Genomic DNA, 19920 nt, shown 5'->3' with positions numbered 1-19920 from the left:
ATGTAGAGAAGAGGTGTAGAAAAGAGGCGGCTTTTATTGTCGCGGGGCGGCACATAAATACAGAGTGACCCCACACAGGTGCGCGCTGCGCCCACGGTTGTGGCTGCGCTCCCCGCGGGACGGCGGCACTCCCGGCACAGCCGCCCGCCGGGCACCGGGTTGGGGTGGGAGTGACCGAGGCGGCAGCGACGGCAGCACGGAGGGGCTGGGCTGGGCTGGGCTGGGCTGGGCACGGCCGAGGGCGGCGTGCGGTGCCAGCCCGGGGAGGGGCTGGGCTGGGCTGGGCTGGGCACGGCCGAGGGCGGTGTGTGCGGTGCCAGCCCGGGGAGGGGCTGGGCTGGGCACGGCCGAGGGCGGCGTGCGGTGCCAGCCCAGGGAGCGGGCAGTGCATGGCAGCGGCTCGGGGTGCGAACGCGCGGGGCAGTGTCCAGCACTGCGCCCCGCACCGGGGATGGGGGGGAGGAAGGGGCCCCTTGTCTGTGTACAGACCGGTACAAATCCTAACGCGTACGAGGGATACAACACCGAACCGGAGCAGGGCTGTGGCAGAGCCCGGGAACCACCACGGCTGCCCCGGGGCAGGATCCCGGTGCCGGTGCCGGTGCCGGTGCCCGTGCCGGCAGCCGCACGTCGCACCCTCCGCAGGCACAGTCTGTGTCCTTCGGAGCCCCGGGCCGTGGCTGGGGCAGCCTCTTCCCTGCCCAGCGCCTGCAGCCGCAAAGCGCTGCTGTACTGAGCTGTGTAAACATGGGAAATGTCATCGGTTCAGTTCGACAGGACGGGGTTCAGATTCATTATGAGAGCACGATCCCACTCCAGGCTGGCCTGATGGCTTTTGGGATGCTATTGCTAGAAGAGTGTGGCCAGTCTTGTCTCAAAGAACGTGGCAGCTGCTTTTACATTGGTAGCAACTGAAGCTGGTGCTGCTGGAACTGGAGAGGGGCAAACTTTGTCACTTTTTGTCACAGACACGTGTTGTGTCAGATGCTGAGCCTGGAAGGAAGCCAGGAATGGCAGAGAGAACCCTCTGTGTGGCTGCTGGAGGTAAGGGTGACAAAAGGGAGCATGGAGGACACAGACATCCCCCTCATCTGAAGGAGTTGGAGGAAGGTGTACAGCTGAAGAAGTCCTGGCTGATCTGGCGTGGGTAGCCCTCTAGCACTTTCACCTGGACTGGATCAAACTTCCAGTAATCTTGGCCCCTCAGGAAATAGGCAAAACCTGCGGGTGAGAGAGAAAGGCTTAGAAGAGACAAGGTTCACATGGCTCAGAGCTCTTTCCCAGTTTTGTCCAGCTGTCACTCTGCAGCACATACAGTACTGAGAGCTGGAAGAGGCAGGAGATGCTGCTGTCAAGATTTCACTTGAAACCAGGCTTGTGATTTTCAATTTTCTTTCACACTGTTAGTTTTGATGGAAGAGTGAACAGGATGGATTTTATTTTATTTTATTTTATTTTCCTGGTGAGTTTTAATGTGCTGTACCCATGCAGGAACCCAACCCTGAGAGGGCAAAGGATGTCTAGGACCTGAATGGGGACAGGGAGCTTGTGAAGAGCTGCTGCAGAGCATCTGTTACTGTGGGGACACTATCCTGGAATTCAAGTTCTGGAAGCAATGGGGAGTTGTTTCACTGCATCCTTTGAGAGGAAACAGGCATTCACCACACCTTCATCCCAGGCACCCTGGCTGTCCCTAGTGTTACTATGGCACTGCCACAGTGTCTTTGGCATGGGGCACTTTGGGGAGGACTGGGCAGCACCAAAAGCAGCCTGTTTGTTGTTCAGCCCAGGCCTGAAGTGTGCTCTGCTGTCTTCCCATCACTTCCTTTGGCTGTAGGACTCTGTGACCATCTCTTGGTCAGATGTTTCACTCCTATTAGACACTTACACGTTGATCATTGCAATTAATGATGAAGAAACTTCTCATTTCCATGGTAGAAGCCTCAGTTCCCTACACACTGGAAGGAGCTGCCTCTCTCTACACTATTTGCATGTGCTATGGCTGGGAAGTGCCCACTGCAATCACACGTCTAAATCTGCCCAGTTCTTCCAGCTGGGCAGTGGTGTCAGCCAGAGTACCCACCCCAGAGCAGGCCATGTCCCTGCTGCACTGACCAAACTCATCCTGGAAAGCCGCGTCGATCTCCTGCGGGACACCGCGCCAGTCGGCCATGGCCCGGGGGTAGATGTTGTCCACCTGTCGCGTGTGAGGGTTGAAGCGCCAGTAGTTGCCTCCACTGAAGATGTAGATCTTGTTCTTCTCAGCCCCCCACACCAGAGCTGCCTGCACAGGGGATGCAGGGAGGCCCAGCTCCACCACTGGGGTGGGACCAGATACCCGTCTCTCGCCATCGTAAATCCAGTATCGAGAATCTGGCGAGGATACAGAAAAGGGAGACAAAGTGTCCAAAACTCTTTGGTGTCTGATAATTTGGCAGTGAACTGTGCAACTGGTGCCTTGGCAGAGCTCCCAGGGGAAGCTGTGCCTGGGAGGCAAAAAACCCACCAGTATCATGGACACTTTCACTGTCATGTGCTCAAAATGCTGTCAGTTCAAGGAATTGACTTCCTACCTCAGTCCAGCCTGGAGACTGGCAGTGGAGGACAAGAAGGTTGACTTAAGCAGCTGTGTTTTCCCTATTTGTGGAAGTTATAATAGACTTGGCTAGAGGGACCAACCTCTACACTGCAACCTCAGCGCTTGGTAAACATGGGGGCATGCACAGGCACAAAGGGGGCATGTGGCTGGAAAGGAGGGTGCTGCAGAAACCAGAAAGAAGTTGCCAAGCTGAAACAGAGACTGGAAGCAAGTTCTAGATTAGATTAAAATGGGAATCTCTGTAATTAGCCCACAGCACGTAATACTTTCCCCTTATCTCATTTTAACTCATGGCAGGAGCCTGCCAATTTTAGCACTGTAAGTCCTTGTGTGCAGGTCAGGTGCTAAGTAATGTGTTTATACAGCAGCTCTGCCTGCAGAGCTGTGTGGTGTGATTTTGGTACTCAGTCTCATGGAGCGTAGACAGGCCGTGCACACCCAGGGCAGCTGCATTCCCACATCATTCTGCATCCCTGCTATTAAAGTTACTCTTGGAAACAGCATTCAAGAAAACAGTGGAGCTGAAATGGGGTTTGTTGCTCGCCTTGGACTCCAGAGGTGGCCAGGAGGAGGTTTTGTTTTTAATCCCTGGAGGTTGCCTGGCTCTGCACACAGGCTCCCTGTAAGCTCATTCAGTCATGAGGTGCTATGGAAGCTCTACATCCAGGTCTCTGAGGAGCAGAGAAGATGCTGGCTGTCCCCTGAGCAGGGCCCTGGGGACACAAGTGCAGGAGTTTCACAACCAGGGAAGCTGCTGGGGTTCTCTTCTGGCACAGTGCTTCCCATGACAGCTGGGGAGATGGAGCAAGTGTTTCCTTCTTTCTCCTCTGACAGCAACACTGCCAGGTCAGAGACTCATAACAAATGTTTGTGTTTCAGGGAAGGAGAATGGGATATTGTGCCTGTGTCTAAAATAAAAGTGACCCATTGTTTTTCCTCCTCAATATCTGCTAAAAATTTAAATAGAGAAGGAAACAAATAACAATGATCACTGGGCTGCTGAAGATGTCCAGAAGATTTATTCTCCCAGGAATTTGCTGGGTCCTGCCTACCCCTAAGTCACTGAGATACATTTCTGAGCCATCTGATCACAGTCCAGCTCTTACCTTGGAAAAACCAGATATTGCCCAGAGGGTCCTCAAAGGTGGCATCAACAGAGCTGGGGATCCCCTGCCAGTGACGGGAGGCCAGAGCTGGGTAACCATCCTGCAGCTTTCCAGCTCGGAGCCGCCACACGTAGCGGGACTTGAAGAAGAACAGCTCCCCTCGGATGGTGGATGCAGCATCGAAAGCCGTGTCACAGGCGTTGGGCTGCACATCCTGCCAAAGCATGGCCCGTCAGGGGCTTGGGCTCCCAGGGCACCCACTCGCCCAGGCTGGGCTCAGCAGAGGGGAGGTCCCTGTGTCCAGGTGACTGCTCTGCTTTTGGCCAGTTTTGATTGAGGCACGTGCTGCCCAGAGATGCCCTCCCTGCATCTCCCAGCTTTCGTGTCAGGGGAGGACACAGACAAACTCACCTCCACGTTGGTGATCTCATTTGTTTCGAGGTCTGGTTGGGCCAGCTTTGTTGGCTGAGTTGGGGTTGGGTCAGGATCCAATGAGGGTTTCCCATAGAGGTATTGGATCCCTTGCTTGTCATCCTCACTCAGGCTTAGTGGGTAGCGGAAGATGTAGAAAGGAGACATCAGTGACTTGGAGACAGCCGTGTGCTGCAGGCCCAGGACATGGCCAAACTCGTGAGCAGCCACTTGCAGGAGGTCAGTGCCTGCAAAGGGAGAGGATGGGAGATGCTTTTATGTATTCATGTGCTTTTGCCTCCTGGGCCTGGCCCTACCAGTTACCAACCACTGAGGTGTGTTACAGGAGTCTGATGAGGAAAGAGAAATCTGACTCTACTACTGTGATCACAGGTTGTTCTTCCCAGATTTTTCCTGTATATGTGGTTTTTCCAGAGAGTCAAAGGGCATAATTAAGGGATTCATTGGTTCAGGAACACTGTGAGTGAATTCATACACTCAGGTTTTAGCCTGGCCGTTGTTGGTAATTTGTATTTCTGTTGTCAGAGGCTCCTGTCACCTCATCTGCAACCAGGAAGAAATGGGTTTTCCATTTTTGGAAAAGAGAACTTTGCACAGAGAAGGAAGTCTGACCCACAGACACAGGTGGTGGGGTGGTAAGTTTGGTTTTTGTCCACCCAGCCTTGCAGCAGTTGCTGCCTACAGCTGCAGTTCATCACATCCCATTCCGGTCACATCCATTGTGGAAGATACCAGTGCCAGTGAGGGAACTCTCTAGGATTAACACTTGTTAATGGCTGTTGTCACAGACAGCAGAGGGAGCTCATTTATTGCTTGTGTGGGGACTGTGTCAAGAAGGTGATATTTAGAAATAAATCCATAAAAAATGACCCAGTGAGACTTCTTTGCCAGACTCAAGCAGATTTATGGGAGATCACATTTTAGGAATACATGACCTTGGAGCATGTAGAAAAGGAGAGTGGGAAAAGTGGATTTCAGTATGCAAAAATAAATCATTTGGCAGGTTTTGTTTAGCTTCCATTAGATTGTTTTTGAAGCTGATAAATTTCACTATAAGTGGAGGTTCTGTTGACAAGTCCCAGCATATTCATTCACTTGCCTTCAGCCAGAAATCCTCCAAGCTGCAGCCAAGTGATGAGAACAGCAAAGATGTGAGTCAGCCAGCCGTGCTGTTCCAAGCAGGATTTCCTTGCTGGCTCTGGGGGAGCAGGTCACTTCTCAGCACCAGGACTGGGTGGGAGAGGGGGATACAGTTGGGAGGAAGGGCGGAGGGGAAGGTGAGCCCCTTCTTCCTCCATTGGTCAGTTTTACGTGTAAGCAGTGAATTTGCACCGCGCTGACCTGATGTAAAGCGATACATCTAGGTCAGCTGAGAGAGTGGGATTTCTGTCACTGACTTATTACAAACTTTCAGACACTTCTGTTTAGCTTGGCAGGCTCCTTACTTGATGCTTTCCAGTGCTGGCAGATCAGCTGTGTTGTCAGCTTCTCCAGAGGAGGTGCACAACAGCACGGCTGAAGGAGCTGTGCTGGGAATGTGCCTGTGTCTGTAATGGATGGCCCTCCAATAGAGTCCTGCTTCCTGCACAGCTCTGGGGTGGCCCCAGGGCACACCTTAGCCCTCCTCACATTTGTCCTCTCCTGTTTGCAAAACGAGGCTAAGGATTTCCTTCTCTCACTGAAAGGTGAGTCAAGGATTTATCCATGTTTATATCATAAAGCTCTTTTCAGCATATTAAATGGCAGTTGGCTCCAAAGAGCTATTACAACATTTATTTATGGATGACATGTGTGGGTGGGGAATACCATGGAATAGGGTTGGATTCTGATAGGAACTGGTGTCCATTTTCAGTTCCTGTTTTGCCTCCAACACTGTTGTATGGGAGAATGTAGGAAATTCAACAACAGAGGCAGCTGCAACAAAGGGTAAAACGCAACAGAACCCATCCCTTCCCGAGGAGCAGAAACGCTTCTGCAAAGAATTCCAGTCTCTGTGGTTTTTGTTTTGGGCCAGCATGAGCAGAGGCAAAGACACAACAGTCCTGTGCCCCACACAGTCAAGCTGGCATAGCATTGACAATGATGTGGGCTTTGGAATAGCCCACTAACATGGGCAAAATATCTGGAGATACAGGGAATTAACTTGGGCTTTGTGATTGTCCCTGTACATAAACTGGGAAGGAGGAGGAGGGGAGCTGCCCTGGGTTAATTTGGGTGGGTCTTCCAGAAACTGATGCTTTGGGCATTATTCCAGATGGTCCCAGGCAGTGCTGCAGTATCTCATGAGATACTGTGACACCAGACCCTGAGTGCCCGAGCAGAGAGCTACCAGCTTAGATCTATTATTAGCAAAAATTTAAAAAAGAGTCTTGACTGGATGTGGTGCTGTTTGTGGTCAGAGCATTCCCAGGCCACGGGGACAGAGCTGGAGCCTGGGTGGTTTCCCTTTATGGACTTGTTTGAGAGCAGATGGTGAACAATACGTGCAGGGACTGGGGCTGAGGCTGTGCTTTGGAAGACAACTGTATCACCCAGTGCTTGAGCCTCATTTTTCCTTCATCTTTTCCCTAGTTTATTTCTAATGACTCCTGCCAATGCTGGGTGCAATTCCCAAGTGGCAGGGCATGTGGATGGGCAGAGGAGCTGTCTCCCTTGCTGCCCCCAGACAGGAGGAGCTCACCAGGAAGCCAGGGTCCTGGTGCTGGACACGAGCTCTGCCATGGTTGAAAGATGAAAAGACTTGGATAGTAAGTGGTGGGAGATGAAAATGCATGCCAGAAAAAGAATTGTTGCCTCTCCCTTTTACAGGGTCCATGTTCACACCAGAAGGGAATAATTTCCAAGTGCACTGATAAGCATCCTGGAGCATCCACAGCTCCCTTTGAAACAGTACCATACCCAGGTTGTTCCCAATCGTCCAGGTCTCGTCGTAGTCAAAATGGACATCTCCCTCCCGGTGTGTCTTGGGGAAGAATGCGTGTGCCAAGATCCCTCCAGGCCCATCAAAAGGTAGGTTGTCTCCATGCCAGTACCTGGAGGAAGGAAGACATGTTGCAACCTCAGACAAAGGGCCATGTACCTCCAGTGCACAGCATCGTAAGGCCAAAGGTGGGAGCCACTGCAAGGGGACAGCAGCTCTCACTTCTATCCCAAGCTCATCCTTCCTGTCCAGATCAACTGCCGGAGCCCTTCCAATTGCCACAACCCCAGTTCTGCATCAGGGCACTGAGGAAGCAGAACTTGGTCACACCAAACCCCGGGGAGTTTGTATGTTTTCTCAGGGATGTTCCTCCCCTCCCCCTGTTCAGCTTCCAGCCCGAAGCTGACTGTAGGGCCCAAAGAATTAAGGAGCTGATTGCTCAAGCCAAGATTAAGTCAGCATTGTTGAGTGGTGGGGGGCTGCAGAGGGGCAGCAAACCCAGCCAAACTCTCAGGTCCTCACTCAAGCCAAGCTGCTGATGACTAACAAAGGAAAGCCATGAGAGATGCAGCCACTTGAGAGAGCTGAGGGAGGCACAGGCAAATACACAGCATGCAAATCTCATCACTGCTTGGACAGTCTCCACTGCCTTCACTTGTTCTGTGCAAACATTCAGCACAGGGAAGTCTTTGCCCCAGTGCATGTTTTGCCAAAAGGGAATTTCAGGCCAGGAGCCAAGATTCACTTAACCAAGAAACTATATTTGTCTTTGGGCAGACAGTTACGTTGTTCAGTCAAGGGACAGAACGGAGGACCTGAAGATAGAAAATCAAAACAAATGCTTAAGAAAACAGCCTGTGGGCAGAGAAATGTAAATGTACCAGGAAAATTAATGATCAGTAATGATGCTGTGCACAGCCAGTGTGGAGCAGCTGCACTTACACCAAGCAGCCCACAACTGATTATAAAGCAAAACAACAAAACCAAAAAGATCCCGGTGTCTGAAAGCAGAAATGTGAGCATCCATTTAAGTGCCTAAGTTGTGTGCTGGCAGCCCCCTGCTCTGTTTAGGGCAGGAGGACAGTGCTGCTGCCCACCATGCTCACCTTGTGAAATCAATGACGATGTCAGCCTGTCCCTCCTGCACCTCAGTGAAGGTCAGTGGGGTCACATCACTCCAGACTTTCAAAGCTTCCTCAATGGTCCTTCTCACTTTTGCTTTTACAAGTTGCCACGGGAACCTAATAATTCTGGAAGACAACAGACAGTGGATGAGGAGCTGCTATCCCATGGACACTGCTGTCATGAAGACACCAGCTCTAGGATCAATACCACTAGGGCTGCCACTCTCAGCACCAGAACATCTACAATCCATACAAGCACTGCTCCAGCACCCTCTACCAAGCAACATGTGCAGCAGTAAAATCCCATCAGTGTTGAAACCCTCTGGCTGGTGGGCCAGAGGTGAGTTCCCTGGAGCGCTTTGCAGATATGTGTTGTTCTGGAGAGAAGTGCCACAGCATTCCCCAGGTCTGTCCCCCATGAGGCCACCAGCACAGAGATTCCTGGGAGTGGTGTGATTTCTTCTCAATCTCTGCATTTTTTGCCCCTGGAAACCTGGGCTCACTCAGAGTAGCTGTTGCCTCTTCTGTCCTCCTAAAACATGAGCTGACTGAAAGGTCTGCCACAGAGGGAGGTTTCTTTCTCTTCCATTAACAGTGTTGCTGTATGTTAGTCTCTGGTGTGTTTCTTTCTTTAACACTGTTGACCAAAAAGAAGAAAAAGGAAGAAGTCTTTCTGTTATCTGTAGCCTTCTAACACTGTGAGGAACTGTCTTCTGCACTGAATTAAACAAAAGATGATTTACATGCTGTCAAGGTCCATACGAGTGTGCTCACTTCTCCACTCATACCCCTGGGGGCAGCTGGGGAGGCAGCACAACCCTTCTGACAGCCCGTTGAGTAGATTCACAATTGAGAATGTGTGGGGTGATTTGGGCAAAACTTTACACTGAAGGCGTGTTTATGGGACCATCAATAACAGCTGAATAAAAAGATCCTTTTAAAATAAACTGTGAGGTGAGCCCACCACAGGGTGGTTGTGGGGGCAAAGGCACAGCAGGAGAGGGCTGGTGGTGGAGGCTCACCTCACATGTGTCGGAGGTTTGATGTAGGGAAGTGAACGTTTGTGTGTGGAGGTGTTGGTGCAGGAGTGACTGCAGGCTGGTGCAGTGCTGTGTACATTGTGCTTGGGCAGGGTGGGTGGGCAGCTGTGTTTATGGAGCATGTGAGGGGATGTGGAGGTGCTGAGGACAACCCTGCTGGTGTTTTGGCACGTGGCTCCCCCAGCCCCTGCCTGCCCTCCAGCTTTTTATGGTCACATCACACTATGCAGCACTCCAGAGGACATCAGGGGCTTGGGGAGGGAAAAGCAAACCAGCCTGACTCCCCGTGTGGGCCTCTCTTACTTGTAGGTGAGATCGGTCTTGTCCCAGCGTCCGCCAGAGAGGACGAACCGCTTCTGCCGGTTGCGCCCGTTCTGTCCGTCCGTCAGCACCGGCAGGTCCGGCACGCCACACCGGCGCGGGTTCCAGCGTGCCACCTGCTGCTCTGCACCCATGGAGAGGCCCTTGGCAGGCACACCAGTCCCCACAGTGTTCACCAAGGAAGACAGCCAGGGAGTCTGCTCTTTCCAGGTGTGATGCTTTCGAGACATGTCCTAAAAGGGAAGAGCAAAGCCAGGACTTCAGTGTCTGGGAAGACACTTCCTGATGTAGTGTGGTGGACATCTGCCCACAGCAGTCCTGCAGTGGTGAGTTCCACCTCTGCCTGGTGCTGTTCCCCTGCTGCTAGGGCACAAACTGCCCCCAACAAACATCCCCTGTTCCCTGGGCTCTGCTGCTCCGAGGCCAGGTCACACCTGCGAGGCACTGTGTCATGCCATGGCACCCCCCAAGCACTGGGCTATTTTTGGTCCACGTTTCCTTGGCAGCTGGCCCGCAGGAAATACTTTGCAAGCTGTGGATGAGAACCAGAGCCTTCAAGTATAAAACAAACCACGGGGGAGTAAATTCTCCCCCTTTGCCCCACATCCTTTATTGCCTCCTGCCCCTGGGTAGAGGTGACATGAATGGGAGGAAGCTTTTAGTCCCCACCACACAGTTGTGCTCCCTGTTGTCACTTCTGTGGTGTCCTCTTGCTGTCCTGGCACTGTGGGCAGGCTCTCAGCATGGTGAGGGCACACAACAAGCTGCAGAGCAGGGCACATGGATCTGGGGGGTTACAGCCCAGCCCATGGGGCAGAGGGCAGCAATGACTGTCCCTGCAGCCACTGTCACTGCCTGAGAAAGGAACTGGACCCCATCTCCTTGCCTCACTGCACCTGTGACTCTGCTTGAGATAACATCTCCTGGGCTCTCCCACACTTAGCTGGAAAAGCACTTGACAACATCAATTAATGTTAATTAGCTGACTTCCATTGGTTTCCCACCTGACAGCAGGACTATGTTGCCCCCAGGAAACACGACTCAGGTGTAGTCTCCAAGCTGCTGTGAGGCACGTGGGCTGAGAGGTGCTTGGTCCCTGTCACTCCACAGGACAGGAGGCCAAACAGATTTTTTTTTTGCCTGATTTTGTGCAGACAAATTTAAGGATGTTTGAGCCAAGGGAGGAACTGAGATACAGCAGTGGTGCATCTCTACTTGGACATGCAGGCTCTGTCCCACAGGGCTCCAGAGGGAGACCTGGGCTTTAGGGCTGCCCTTCTTTCCCCTGCAAGGAGCTGCCTTCTTCCAGGCCAGCTCTCCTGGCTGCCCTGCCGAGGACACAAAGGTCAAGATGGCATGAAGCCAGAGCTGCCATGATGCCGTGTAATCCGCGTGCTGCCACCACTCTGTTCCCTACAATGAGCCCATTCATGCGAGCTGGAATGAAGTGTGAAGACCTTGGCATTAATTCCGCTACTGAGCTCCCAGCTCTGCAGGCCCTGTGCCTCTGAGCAGGACACAGATGGACAAAGCAGCCAGGGAGGTCACACAAGGTGCACTTCAGGTGTCTGCGTGTCAGTTTAGGCTTTCCGTGTGTCTGTCACTGCTCTGACCTGCTGGCCTGTCCTCAGATGGAACAGACAGCCTTGGTGGTTTGGCACCTGCCAGTCTTTGCCTTAGACCCATTGATACAATCCTGGTGACCCAGTGCACTTTCACACACCACAGGAACTATACCATAAACCCATGCAAAGAAAGTCATTTTACATCCTGAACAGCAAAGCCCAAGTCACAGCCATGGCACTGAGAATCCATCCAGTGCTTTAGTGGCAGGAGGGAGTACTGACTGGCCAGTCTGCACCAGGCTGCTCCTGCTGAACGCTGGAGCCCTGCCAGGTTGGAGGTACCTGTCTTTCTAAGAGGAGCTCTCTAAGAGCTGCCTGGCACCCTGCCTGGGCTGGCAGCTACTGCCTGTGAAGGACAGCTGGCAAGAGGAGCTGATAATGCTGATGTTCTGGCCAACATCTTGCTCCCAGCCCCGATGACACCGAAGCACATAATGGCAGCTGTGTCACCAAAGCCCAGCCTGGAGAGCTGCCACCAGAGGCAGGTCCTGCCACCCGAGGACATGGGGTGATGGATGCATCCGGTTTCCCAGGGCCAGAATGTGCAGGACAGCTGCTCCCAGGCACATGGGGAGAGAGGAGCTGGACCCCAGAGAGAGCCCTCACTGTTGAACTAGGAACACTGGGAAACCCTCAGGAGTTGCTCAGGTAAGTGAGCGGGATGAGGCTGACCCAGATGGGCTTACTCCTGTTTTCTGTCTTGATGATGCTAAGCACATCCTCCTCTTGGGAAGGCCAGTTGCCTTACAGGCTGGGGACACTGGCATAAACTGGAGATTATCACTCCGAGCAGGAGCAAAGAGAGGAGCAACTGTCTGTTTCCTCCTCCCTCCAAGGAATCCCACACTCAGAGGCAGTCCAGAGGTAGTTTTTCTCTCCCCTCTTTGGTTAGCTCAAGGCCCCTGGCAAGAATCCCAGCTTTCCAAACCCCATCTTGCCTTAGCCAGGACCCTCCCTGCTTCTGCCTGCCTGCTCTGTGCAGAGACCCAGACATGGGAGGGGTAGTCCTGCAATAGGCTCTGGGTGGAGGCAGGGGTAGGACCTGCCCTGCTGCCCTGTGCTGTGCCCCTGGACAAACAGTAAGTCTCTCCCTGTCGTCACTGCACCGACATTAGAACCATGGCAGGAAAGGGCTGGAAAATGCCACTGCAGGCACAGCCAGCAAGGGGAAATGTGACAGGCACAAACCACTTGCCAAATAATGCTCAGGAGACACTGAGGCTGGAGATGTTGGTCTCCTTGGCTGGACACACCTTGCTGCAGGCACTTCCCAGGGCTTAGATAATGTGTCCGCTTGCTTAAGGTTGTATCTTTCCCAGACAGCACTGAGCCCACCGTCTCCTGGGGAGATCGTGCTTTCTGCCCTGGCTGCATCCTTAGGGCTTCACTCAGTGCTGTGCTGCTGCTGAAACTAGTACAGACCTGTATAAGGAGAGAGTGAGAAGGGCACTGGTGACTGGGTACCTATCAAGGCATCCCCACTCCACCAGCAGAGGGGAAGAGAGCACTGAACACAAAAGCACTGGAAAACCCTGCAACCCAGGGTAGGGTTCAGCCCAGCTGTGTGCAAAACACATCTGAGCCTCTGGCTGAGTGTGTACAGCCACTTGCACTGCCCTTCCCAGTACAACCAGCAGTTGAGGTGGCCACTGTGCACAGGAACAGCCAGTTTGTAGTCAAGCAAGAGGCCAGGGCTTTGCGATACAGACTGAGCAGCAAAATGCCAGCACAGCATGAGCACAGAGGGGCTGCTAGGCCTGAGACCAGTGGTGAGGAGAGCAGAGGAGCAAAGCTATACACAAGGAGGGCTGTGCTGCAAGCTGGTCACAGCTCCTCACAAAGAATGTGCCTCTTCCTGCAGCCTTGTGACTGAGGCTGGGAGGGAACAGGAGGGAATGGAGGGATCCCATGGGACAGCAGAAACCACAGCAGAGGTACAGGCTGCCCACTCAGTTCGTTACAGCTTTATCAGCCTTCAAATGCTGCAATACAACAGCCATCACTTCTGGGTCTGGTAGAGCCAGATGAACACCAGCCAAACTTCCCAGGAAGTGTCCCAGCCATCCCAAGGAGCCAGGAGCATCTTTAACCTCCTTGTGTTGGGCAGCACTAGCCCTCCAGAGCCTCCCAGGAGAAGCAGCAGCCAGAGCAGCACAGCTGCAGTCAAGTATCTGCAACACCATGTTTAAATAAGTCCAAGAGTGAGGCCAGTGCCTGGTACCGACAAACCCACTGCTCTCCTCTGCCCAGGTCCATCCTCCTCTGCCTGCCCTGAACTTAAACTTGTATCCTCTGTTGTGTACCTAATTACCTGGGCTCCTGTCTGCTTCTGCAGCATGGACATGAAAGGAGACCCCTCTCCTTGTCAGACAGGAGTGATGGGACAAGTTAAAACAAGAATCCCATCAGTCTTGGATATTTCCCCTGTCACTGGGGTTGTTTCCTCTTCTGTTGGGGAATGAGCTCTTGGACTTTCTTACCACCTCCCTGTTCCTTCTGCTGCTGCTTTTCCATTTCTCCTCTGTTACTCAGAGTATTTGTCAAGGTCTTGGTGTTTGCTGTCTCTCAGGCTTAGAGCATTATCCTCCTTCCACCTCTGAGCCTGCACACTGGAGCACTCCTGCCCTTATTTTAGTGCATGGGGAAAGACAGCAGAGATGCTTTCTCCTGCAGTTCTCATGTAAGACAGTTCTCACTCCAATTCTGTCCACTGTGGGGTGGCTGTGCTCCCTGGGACTCTGCACCACCTTAACAATATTCCTGCCTGACATCAGCACTGTTGCCCTGGTGCACAGGGTACCATGGCTGGCTTTTTATCCAGCCTGCCTCTCAGCCCAGCATGGATTTGCAGGGGTTGGATTTGAAAGTGCAGCTATGGCTGATGGTTAGTGGTAAAACTGGAGTCAGGTTGTGTCCCAGAAGCAAACTGTCCTCAGAAGGTGCTAATGCTGCAGCTGAAATTTCAGGGCAGAAACAGATTACTGTGGTCTGGTCTGACCCTGCGCTATGTGTGTTCCCGGTCAAGCCCCTGTTAGTGGAAACAATGACTAGGCAAAGCCACCAGATTTACTGATCCTACCTCTCTCAGAACAAGGCAGAGTCTCCCAACCCCTCTAACTATGAATTCTTTCCTTACACAAAATACTTCTGCTACAAGACTGGCTCCTTCATGCTGGACTGCAGCCAGTCCTACTGCAGACAGAGCTGGGGAGAACGCAAAGGCTGAGGCCAAACAGGAGCTGCTGCAGTGCCTGGCCATGCACACATAGTTGGATGTTCCTCTGCACTCACTTCCCATGCTCTGTGGCACCATCCAGCACTACCTCCTGGGGCCTGACAGTTTGTTTCCGGATTACTTGATGGTAGTTGTTGTTGGCAACAAAAAAAGGAAAATGTTTATTTTTCCTAAGCAACGTTGAACATGAAACATTATGGACTGCAAATGTTTATGCCCACAGACAGAATGAGAAGAACCAGGCATTGGTGGAACAAGAGAAAGTAAATGAATAAACACTGCATGACTATTTTTATTATTAGACATTTTAATTATGTGACAGTTTGTGAATCTATTCCATCAACAACACCACAACCAAAGTGCTGGTGTCACCCAAGCAACAATTTGCTAGAAACACGAGTTGAGTACTTGCAGAGCAAACAATCCCCAGGATGCCAGGATAGCAAAAGGTTTCAAGAGTCCTTAATCTGATGACCTAGAAATCCCCTTGAAATGAAGGAACAGCTCTAGGACACAGCACACTCCTGGCAGGGGAGGAAGGAGGCTGAGAGGTTTTGTTCACTGTGCAGTTACATTCAAGCTAAGGTGAGCCATAAGCTATCAGTGCCCAGCTCAAGAACAGCCAGGACATCTCCCCCTGGGTTTGGCCACCCAGCACAGCGCAGTCCTCTCCAGAGCTCCCTCTGGGAGCATAGGATGCTCAGATGTACACTTTGGGATCTCCACACCCACAAAACATGCACTTTTCCCGTGCCCAATCACCCGGAGATGTCAGGGGTTTTTTTCCCTTCTGCTAATTTTCACAGAGTCACTTTTGTGAGATGGTGACATATGTCTCCTCCCAAAGCCTACTAAGAGACTAGATAGTCACCTGTCTGTCCTTGTTGGGACTCATCTGCACCAGGATCTCAGGGAGCCTCTACAAACATGTCTGTGGCCCTCAGTGAACCCCTGAAGTGCTCTGCTTTTCATTTTGCTGGGCAGTTATGTGCAAACTCAGCAGTGCTTCCATTCACGTTACAGACTGAGCCATCCCCAGTCTGAAAATATCCAGGAACCCTCCATTTACCTGTCTACATATTTGGGATTAGCAGGAAAGAGTAGGACCAGCACCTCTGTGGGCCAATTTTCCACAGAAGATTCTTTTCAAATAAGTCCTACATGGTGCATCCCTTCTTCTGCAGAGTCCCACAAGTTATGGTGTCAGGGCAGGATAAGTGTGGGAGAAGCAAGTAAAGCGTACCCTAAGCTGGAGAAGGGGATCCTCCCCAAAATGCTTCTTTTCTCCCTCCTCTCTTCTCCCTCCCAGATCTGCTTTGCCAGCCGCGCTCCCCTCGTCTTGCCACACTGCAGGGTGTGTGTGTGTTGCATGTGGAAGCACAAACACAACAAACCCGCTGGAGAATAACTGCTTACATGTGTCTCGAGTCTCTCCCAGAGCAGAAGATAAACATTCCTAAAATTACCCCAACACTGACTGTAGCACTTAAATAGGCAAACCAAAGAGTGCTAATCAAACCCTTCCTGCGGGAGCTGCCTGAGCCCGGAGCGAGGTCGGCAGCCTCCCCGGCCCCTGGGCTGCAGGGAAGGAACCGCTGTGCTTCCAGCAGGAAACCTGCTGCGCCCAGGGTGAGAGCTGCAGGACACGGATTGTGTTGGCAGCGGGGTGGGTGCCCACCACTTCTTCACGGAGAGAGAGCTTCCCAGCAAATGGACTAACTTTGATTTCCCAGGGGAGCTGAAAGCAATGCAGGAATTCAGTGTCTGCGCGTGCACAGCCCTGAGGACTGCAGATCTTTTGTTCTCAAGTTTTACAGTGGACACCAGACACAGCCTTTATTCTGCTCTCAGTTTTCTCTTTCTTTCTTTAGGCATTAATACAAAAGTGAAGGAGAACTACAGGGTTTGCCTCAAAGAACACAAGTCTTTCTGCAACTTGCCCTGTAGACTGGCTTTAAAATGAATCTTAGCCCTTGATTCCCTCCGCTCTCAGTTACTGGTGTTGTGACTTGTTATTGGGGCACAAATAGCCATGGTGCTGCACTGAGGGCTGTCCTTGCCCACCCCCTCTACCAGCACAGCTTCAGGAAGTCACCCTTGTCCGTCTTGTTGGAGTGTGAATCCCTTTTACTAGCTTAGCCCCTTGGCTCCTTTCTCATTCATCACCCACCAGTAAAAGGTGCCCAGACAGGAAATTAGGTGCTGTCAGACATTAGGGAAACATCCCTTTGTGTAGAGAGACTCGGAGTAGCCGGATAAGTGAACTCTCTTTAGTAAAAGAGAGTAGAGAAAAACTGAGGCCAGATGCACATGCACAGGTCCCTGTCAGCCCAGCAATCTCACCTTGGCTGTCCTGCACCAGCCAGAAGAGGAATGGGGTGCACTGCTGCCAACTTACATCATGTGTGAGACCAACCGCCAAGTAAAACTGGCTTTACCTCAGAGGCAGTAGAATAACCTTCAGAAGCCTTGACACCAGGTAAGGAACCCAAAAGGGCAGCTATTTGGGATTACAGAACTGCTGCTTGCAAGGATGGGAAGTCATCTGTTCATTTCCAACCCCAGACCAATGCAGCCACCATCTCTGCAAAGACTGAGTGAAATACATTGACCTGAAACCCTGAGCCCCATGTGTCTGGTAAACACACAAGCATAACGTATTCCTGAACAAACCATACCTGGAGGAGCATCACCTGGAGTTACTCCAGCCAGGAGGAAAGTATCAGCACTTGCAATGAAGAGCATTATTCCAGGATGAGGAAGAAACCATCTGTGGGCAGCAGAGTGACGACTGGGGGGACCTTCCTCTAGAGCATGGTGATGGATTAGATGGACCAGAAGCCTGAGCAGACCTGAACCCCAGCATTAACTCTGCGTTCTTCAGCAATTTAGTGTATTCCCCACTTCAAGGAGTACTGGCCAAGGCAGATGAGCCCCAGCGACCCCTGCAGTCAGTCAGCAGCTGCGAGCACTGGTGAAAGGACAGTAACAGTGCAGCTGGATCGGGCCCAAGTTCAGACAGTGTGAAACCCAGGCTGGCTCTCCCTTCCCTGGAGATCCCACGCAGGTCCCGGCTGGCAGCAAGACCAGGACCAGAGGCTGTGTATGTCCCTCCAGGAGCAGCAACTTCCCACCTTGCACATAGAGCTTGAGGCACCTGCCAGCCCAGCCCAGGTCCCACAGGAACCTGTGGTCTCCAGTTTAAACACAGGGGGGGCTCTGCCCTCCCTGCCCACCACTTGCTGCACTCCAGTGGGGCTGAAATCCACAGAGTGCTGTCATTACTGGAGGGCAGAGGGCCCCTGTCTAGTGCTTGGCCTCACCTTTCTCAGAGGCAGAGCAAAGCCAAACCCAGTGACACTTCATTTGGAATAACACAAGCACTTTGGGGGCCAAGGCTGCTCTGTGCCAAGTCCCAGCCCACAGCATATTTAGCAGCCAAGTTAGAAAGTACTCAGATGACAGAGTTGATAATAAAACCATCGACAGAACCTGAACTAATCCCCTTGGTCTGCTACCGGGCATTTGCTCTGTTATTATTTTATGGCACACCAGCGAAGCGCATGTCTATAATAACCCAATTACGCACGCACACATTCCCAGCACAAGGAGCTCTCTGTCTTCTCCCGTCCCCCAAATCCCTCGCACACCGCTGCTCTTCTGTGGCAGTCGCAGTCCCTGCTGCTCGCAGCTCCATCCCAGGTGCTGGCATCAGGCAGGCATGTGCAGGAAGAAAGAGCCCTGCTGCTCCTCTCCTGCCTGTGCCTTTGATTCATCCCCTTAAGTCTCCTCTGCGCGCAACACTTCTTAGAACTGCCAGCACAGCGTGCAGGGGGTGTTTGAGCAGCAGCGAGTGCTCTGCTGCCTGTAAAGAGAGGGGATCTCGTGTCCTCTCCTAAACCCTCCTTATCCCGGGCTCTGCTTTTCTCTCCGGAACACGCCTTTGAAAACTCCCCTACCATGTCAAGAGGAGTCCGCGGAGCGGCGGCACCGCCGGGGCAGGGACAGTCGTCCCGCAGCCGGTGACTCCCGGCAGCGCCGCCCGTGCCGGCATCCCGAGGGCGGCTCGGGGATGGATGGAGTGGTGGGGGGGAAGACGGCTCATCCCGTTCAGCGGAGGGTCTGCCGGGGAGATGCTGCCCTCGGGACCGCACCGGAGGGCGGCGAGGGACACGGAGGGAGGCACCGGGTGGTCCCGACTCACCGGCTTGTGTCGGCGGGCGGGCGCGGCGGGCGCGCAGTGCAGCAGAGCGGCGGCCAGCAAGGCGACAGCGGCGGGCAGCGGGGGACGGGCCATGCCGGGCGGCCGAGCGGGCTCGGACATGGGACAGAGGAGGGGGGGGGGGTCGTCCTCGCTGAGCCTTTTATCCCCCCACCGTGGCCGCCTGCCCTCCTCCTCGCGCCTCCTCCCGCTCCTGCCTTTTGTTCTCCCCGAGCCGCGGCTGTTCGGGCCGGGGGTACACGGCCCGGCGGCATCGCGGGAGGGGGGGGGGGGGGTCCCGCCCCGCTCCGCCCCCGGGGGGGTGGCGGGGCGGAGCACACGGGACGGGCGGGACCCCCCTCCCACGCCTGCCTGGCCCCAGCCCCCTGGTCTCCGTCCAACCGGGTCCTGTCCGGGTTGGGATGGCTTTAAACGGGTCAGTTTAAAGGTGTCTTTCACCTCTCCTACCGAAGTGTGACAAGGCCTAAAAGCAATCCTTTTAGACTCTCAGTGCCCATCGAGACCACCCTAGTCCCCGTGGGGAATAGCTCATTTCCGTGTTTATATGTGTCTGCACCCCAGCTTGCCTGTGCAATGCACTGCTGAAACCCTTCACTCACTCTTTGCAAGAGGACTTTCCCTGGGTGAGATGCTGAGGGAGGGGAAAGAAGGGAGCAGCTCCCCATTTTGGAGATGTCAAAGCCTCCCCCATCTGCTCAGCCACCTGGAGATGGAGGCAGCAGTGCACAGATCTGGTTTCTTGATTCCTGTTTCTATGGGAGAAGCCCTGGACTGTGTCAGCATCCCCTCAGCAGGCTGAGTTTAGCTGCAAATTGTTTCAAGAAATGTATTGCAAATAAGAAAACTTTGATCTCCAGCTGCCTGGACTGGTGTGCAGGGAGTGGGTAAGGCTTCCTGACATCCCAGACTCTATTACTGCTTTATTTGTCTGTGATCAGTTATTCATGTTTTGTTTTATGGGAACCATACTGAGGATGTAAATACTGGGTACGGTAAGCAGATGTGAGAAGAAAGAGCCTGGTCTTGGCTGTGTTTGGAAGGTGCTGAAGTGGCTTGTGGGCTGCTAGTGAGATGTCCCTGCACTGGAGCACCATGTTCAGTATATCCTCAAGTCCTTATTTCTAAGAGGGGATAGAGAAGGAAGGAAAAACGCTGTACACTGTGGAATCTACCCTTCTGCTGTTATTCTGGCTGTGCCCCAGGAATGCAGAGCAGACCCTACTTTGTTGCCTTGCTCTGAGCCAGACAGCTGGGTCCCAGCAAGAAAAGCTTTCCTGCCTTTGTTTCTCTTTTCTT

General features: G+C 53.0%; 1 protein-coding gene across 1 annotated transcript; it reads right to left on the bottom strand.

Annotated features, from left to right (window-relative positions):
* Positions 1-245: 245 nt before the first annotated feature.
* MMP11 (matrix metallopeptidase 11) lies at positions 246-18860 on the bottom strand. Its single transcript, XM_071572123.1, has 8 exons — positions 18607-18860; positions 9525-9775; positions 8164-8307; positions 7036-7169; positions 4117-4364; positions 3706-3919; positions 2116-2373; positions 246-1221 (listed from the first exon to the last, which is right to left on the bottom strand). The coding sequence occupies exons 1-8, from the start codon at positions 18724-18726 to the stop codon at positions 1088-1090; spliced, it is 1503 nt and encodes a 500-aa protein (XP_071428224.1). The 5' UTR covers positions 18727-18860; the 3' UTR covers positions 246-1087.
* Positions 18861-19920: the final 1060 nt, after the last annotated feature.

The sequence above is a fragment of the Pithys albifrons genome, chromosome 17 (genome assembly GCF_047495875.1).
Source record: "Pithys albifrons albifrons isolate INPA30051 chromosome 17, PitAlb_v1, whole genome shotgun sequence".
NCBI classification, from domain to species: Eukaryota; Metazoa; Chordata; class Aves; order Passeriformes; family Thamnophilidae; genus Pithys; species Pithys albifrons.
Note: the sequence above shows the minus strand (reverse complement) of the source record. Positions and strands in the feature narration are given on the sequence as shown.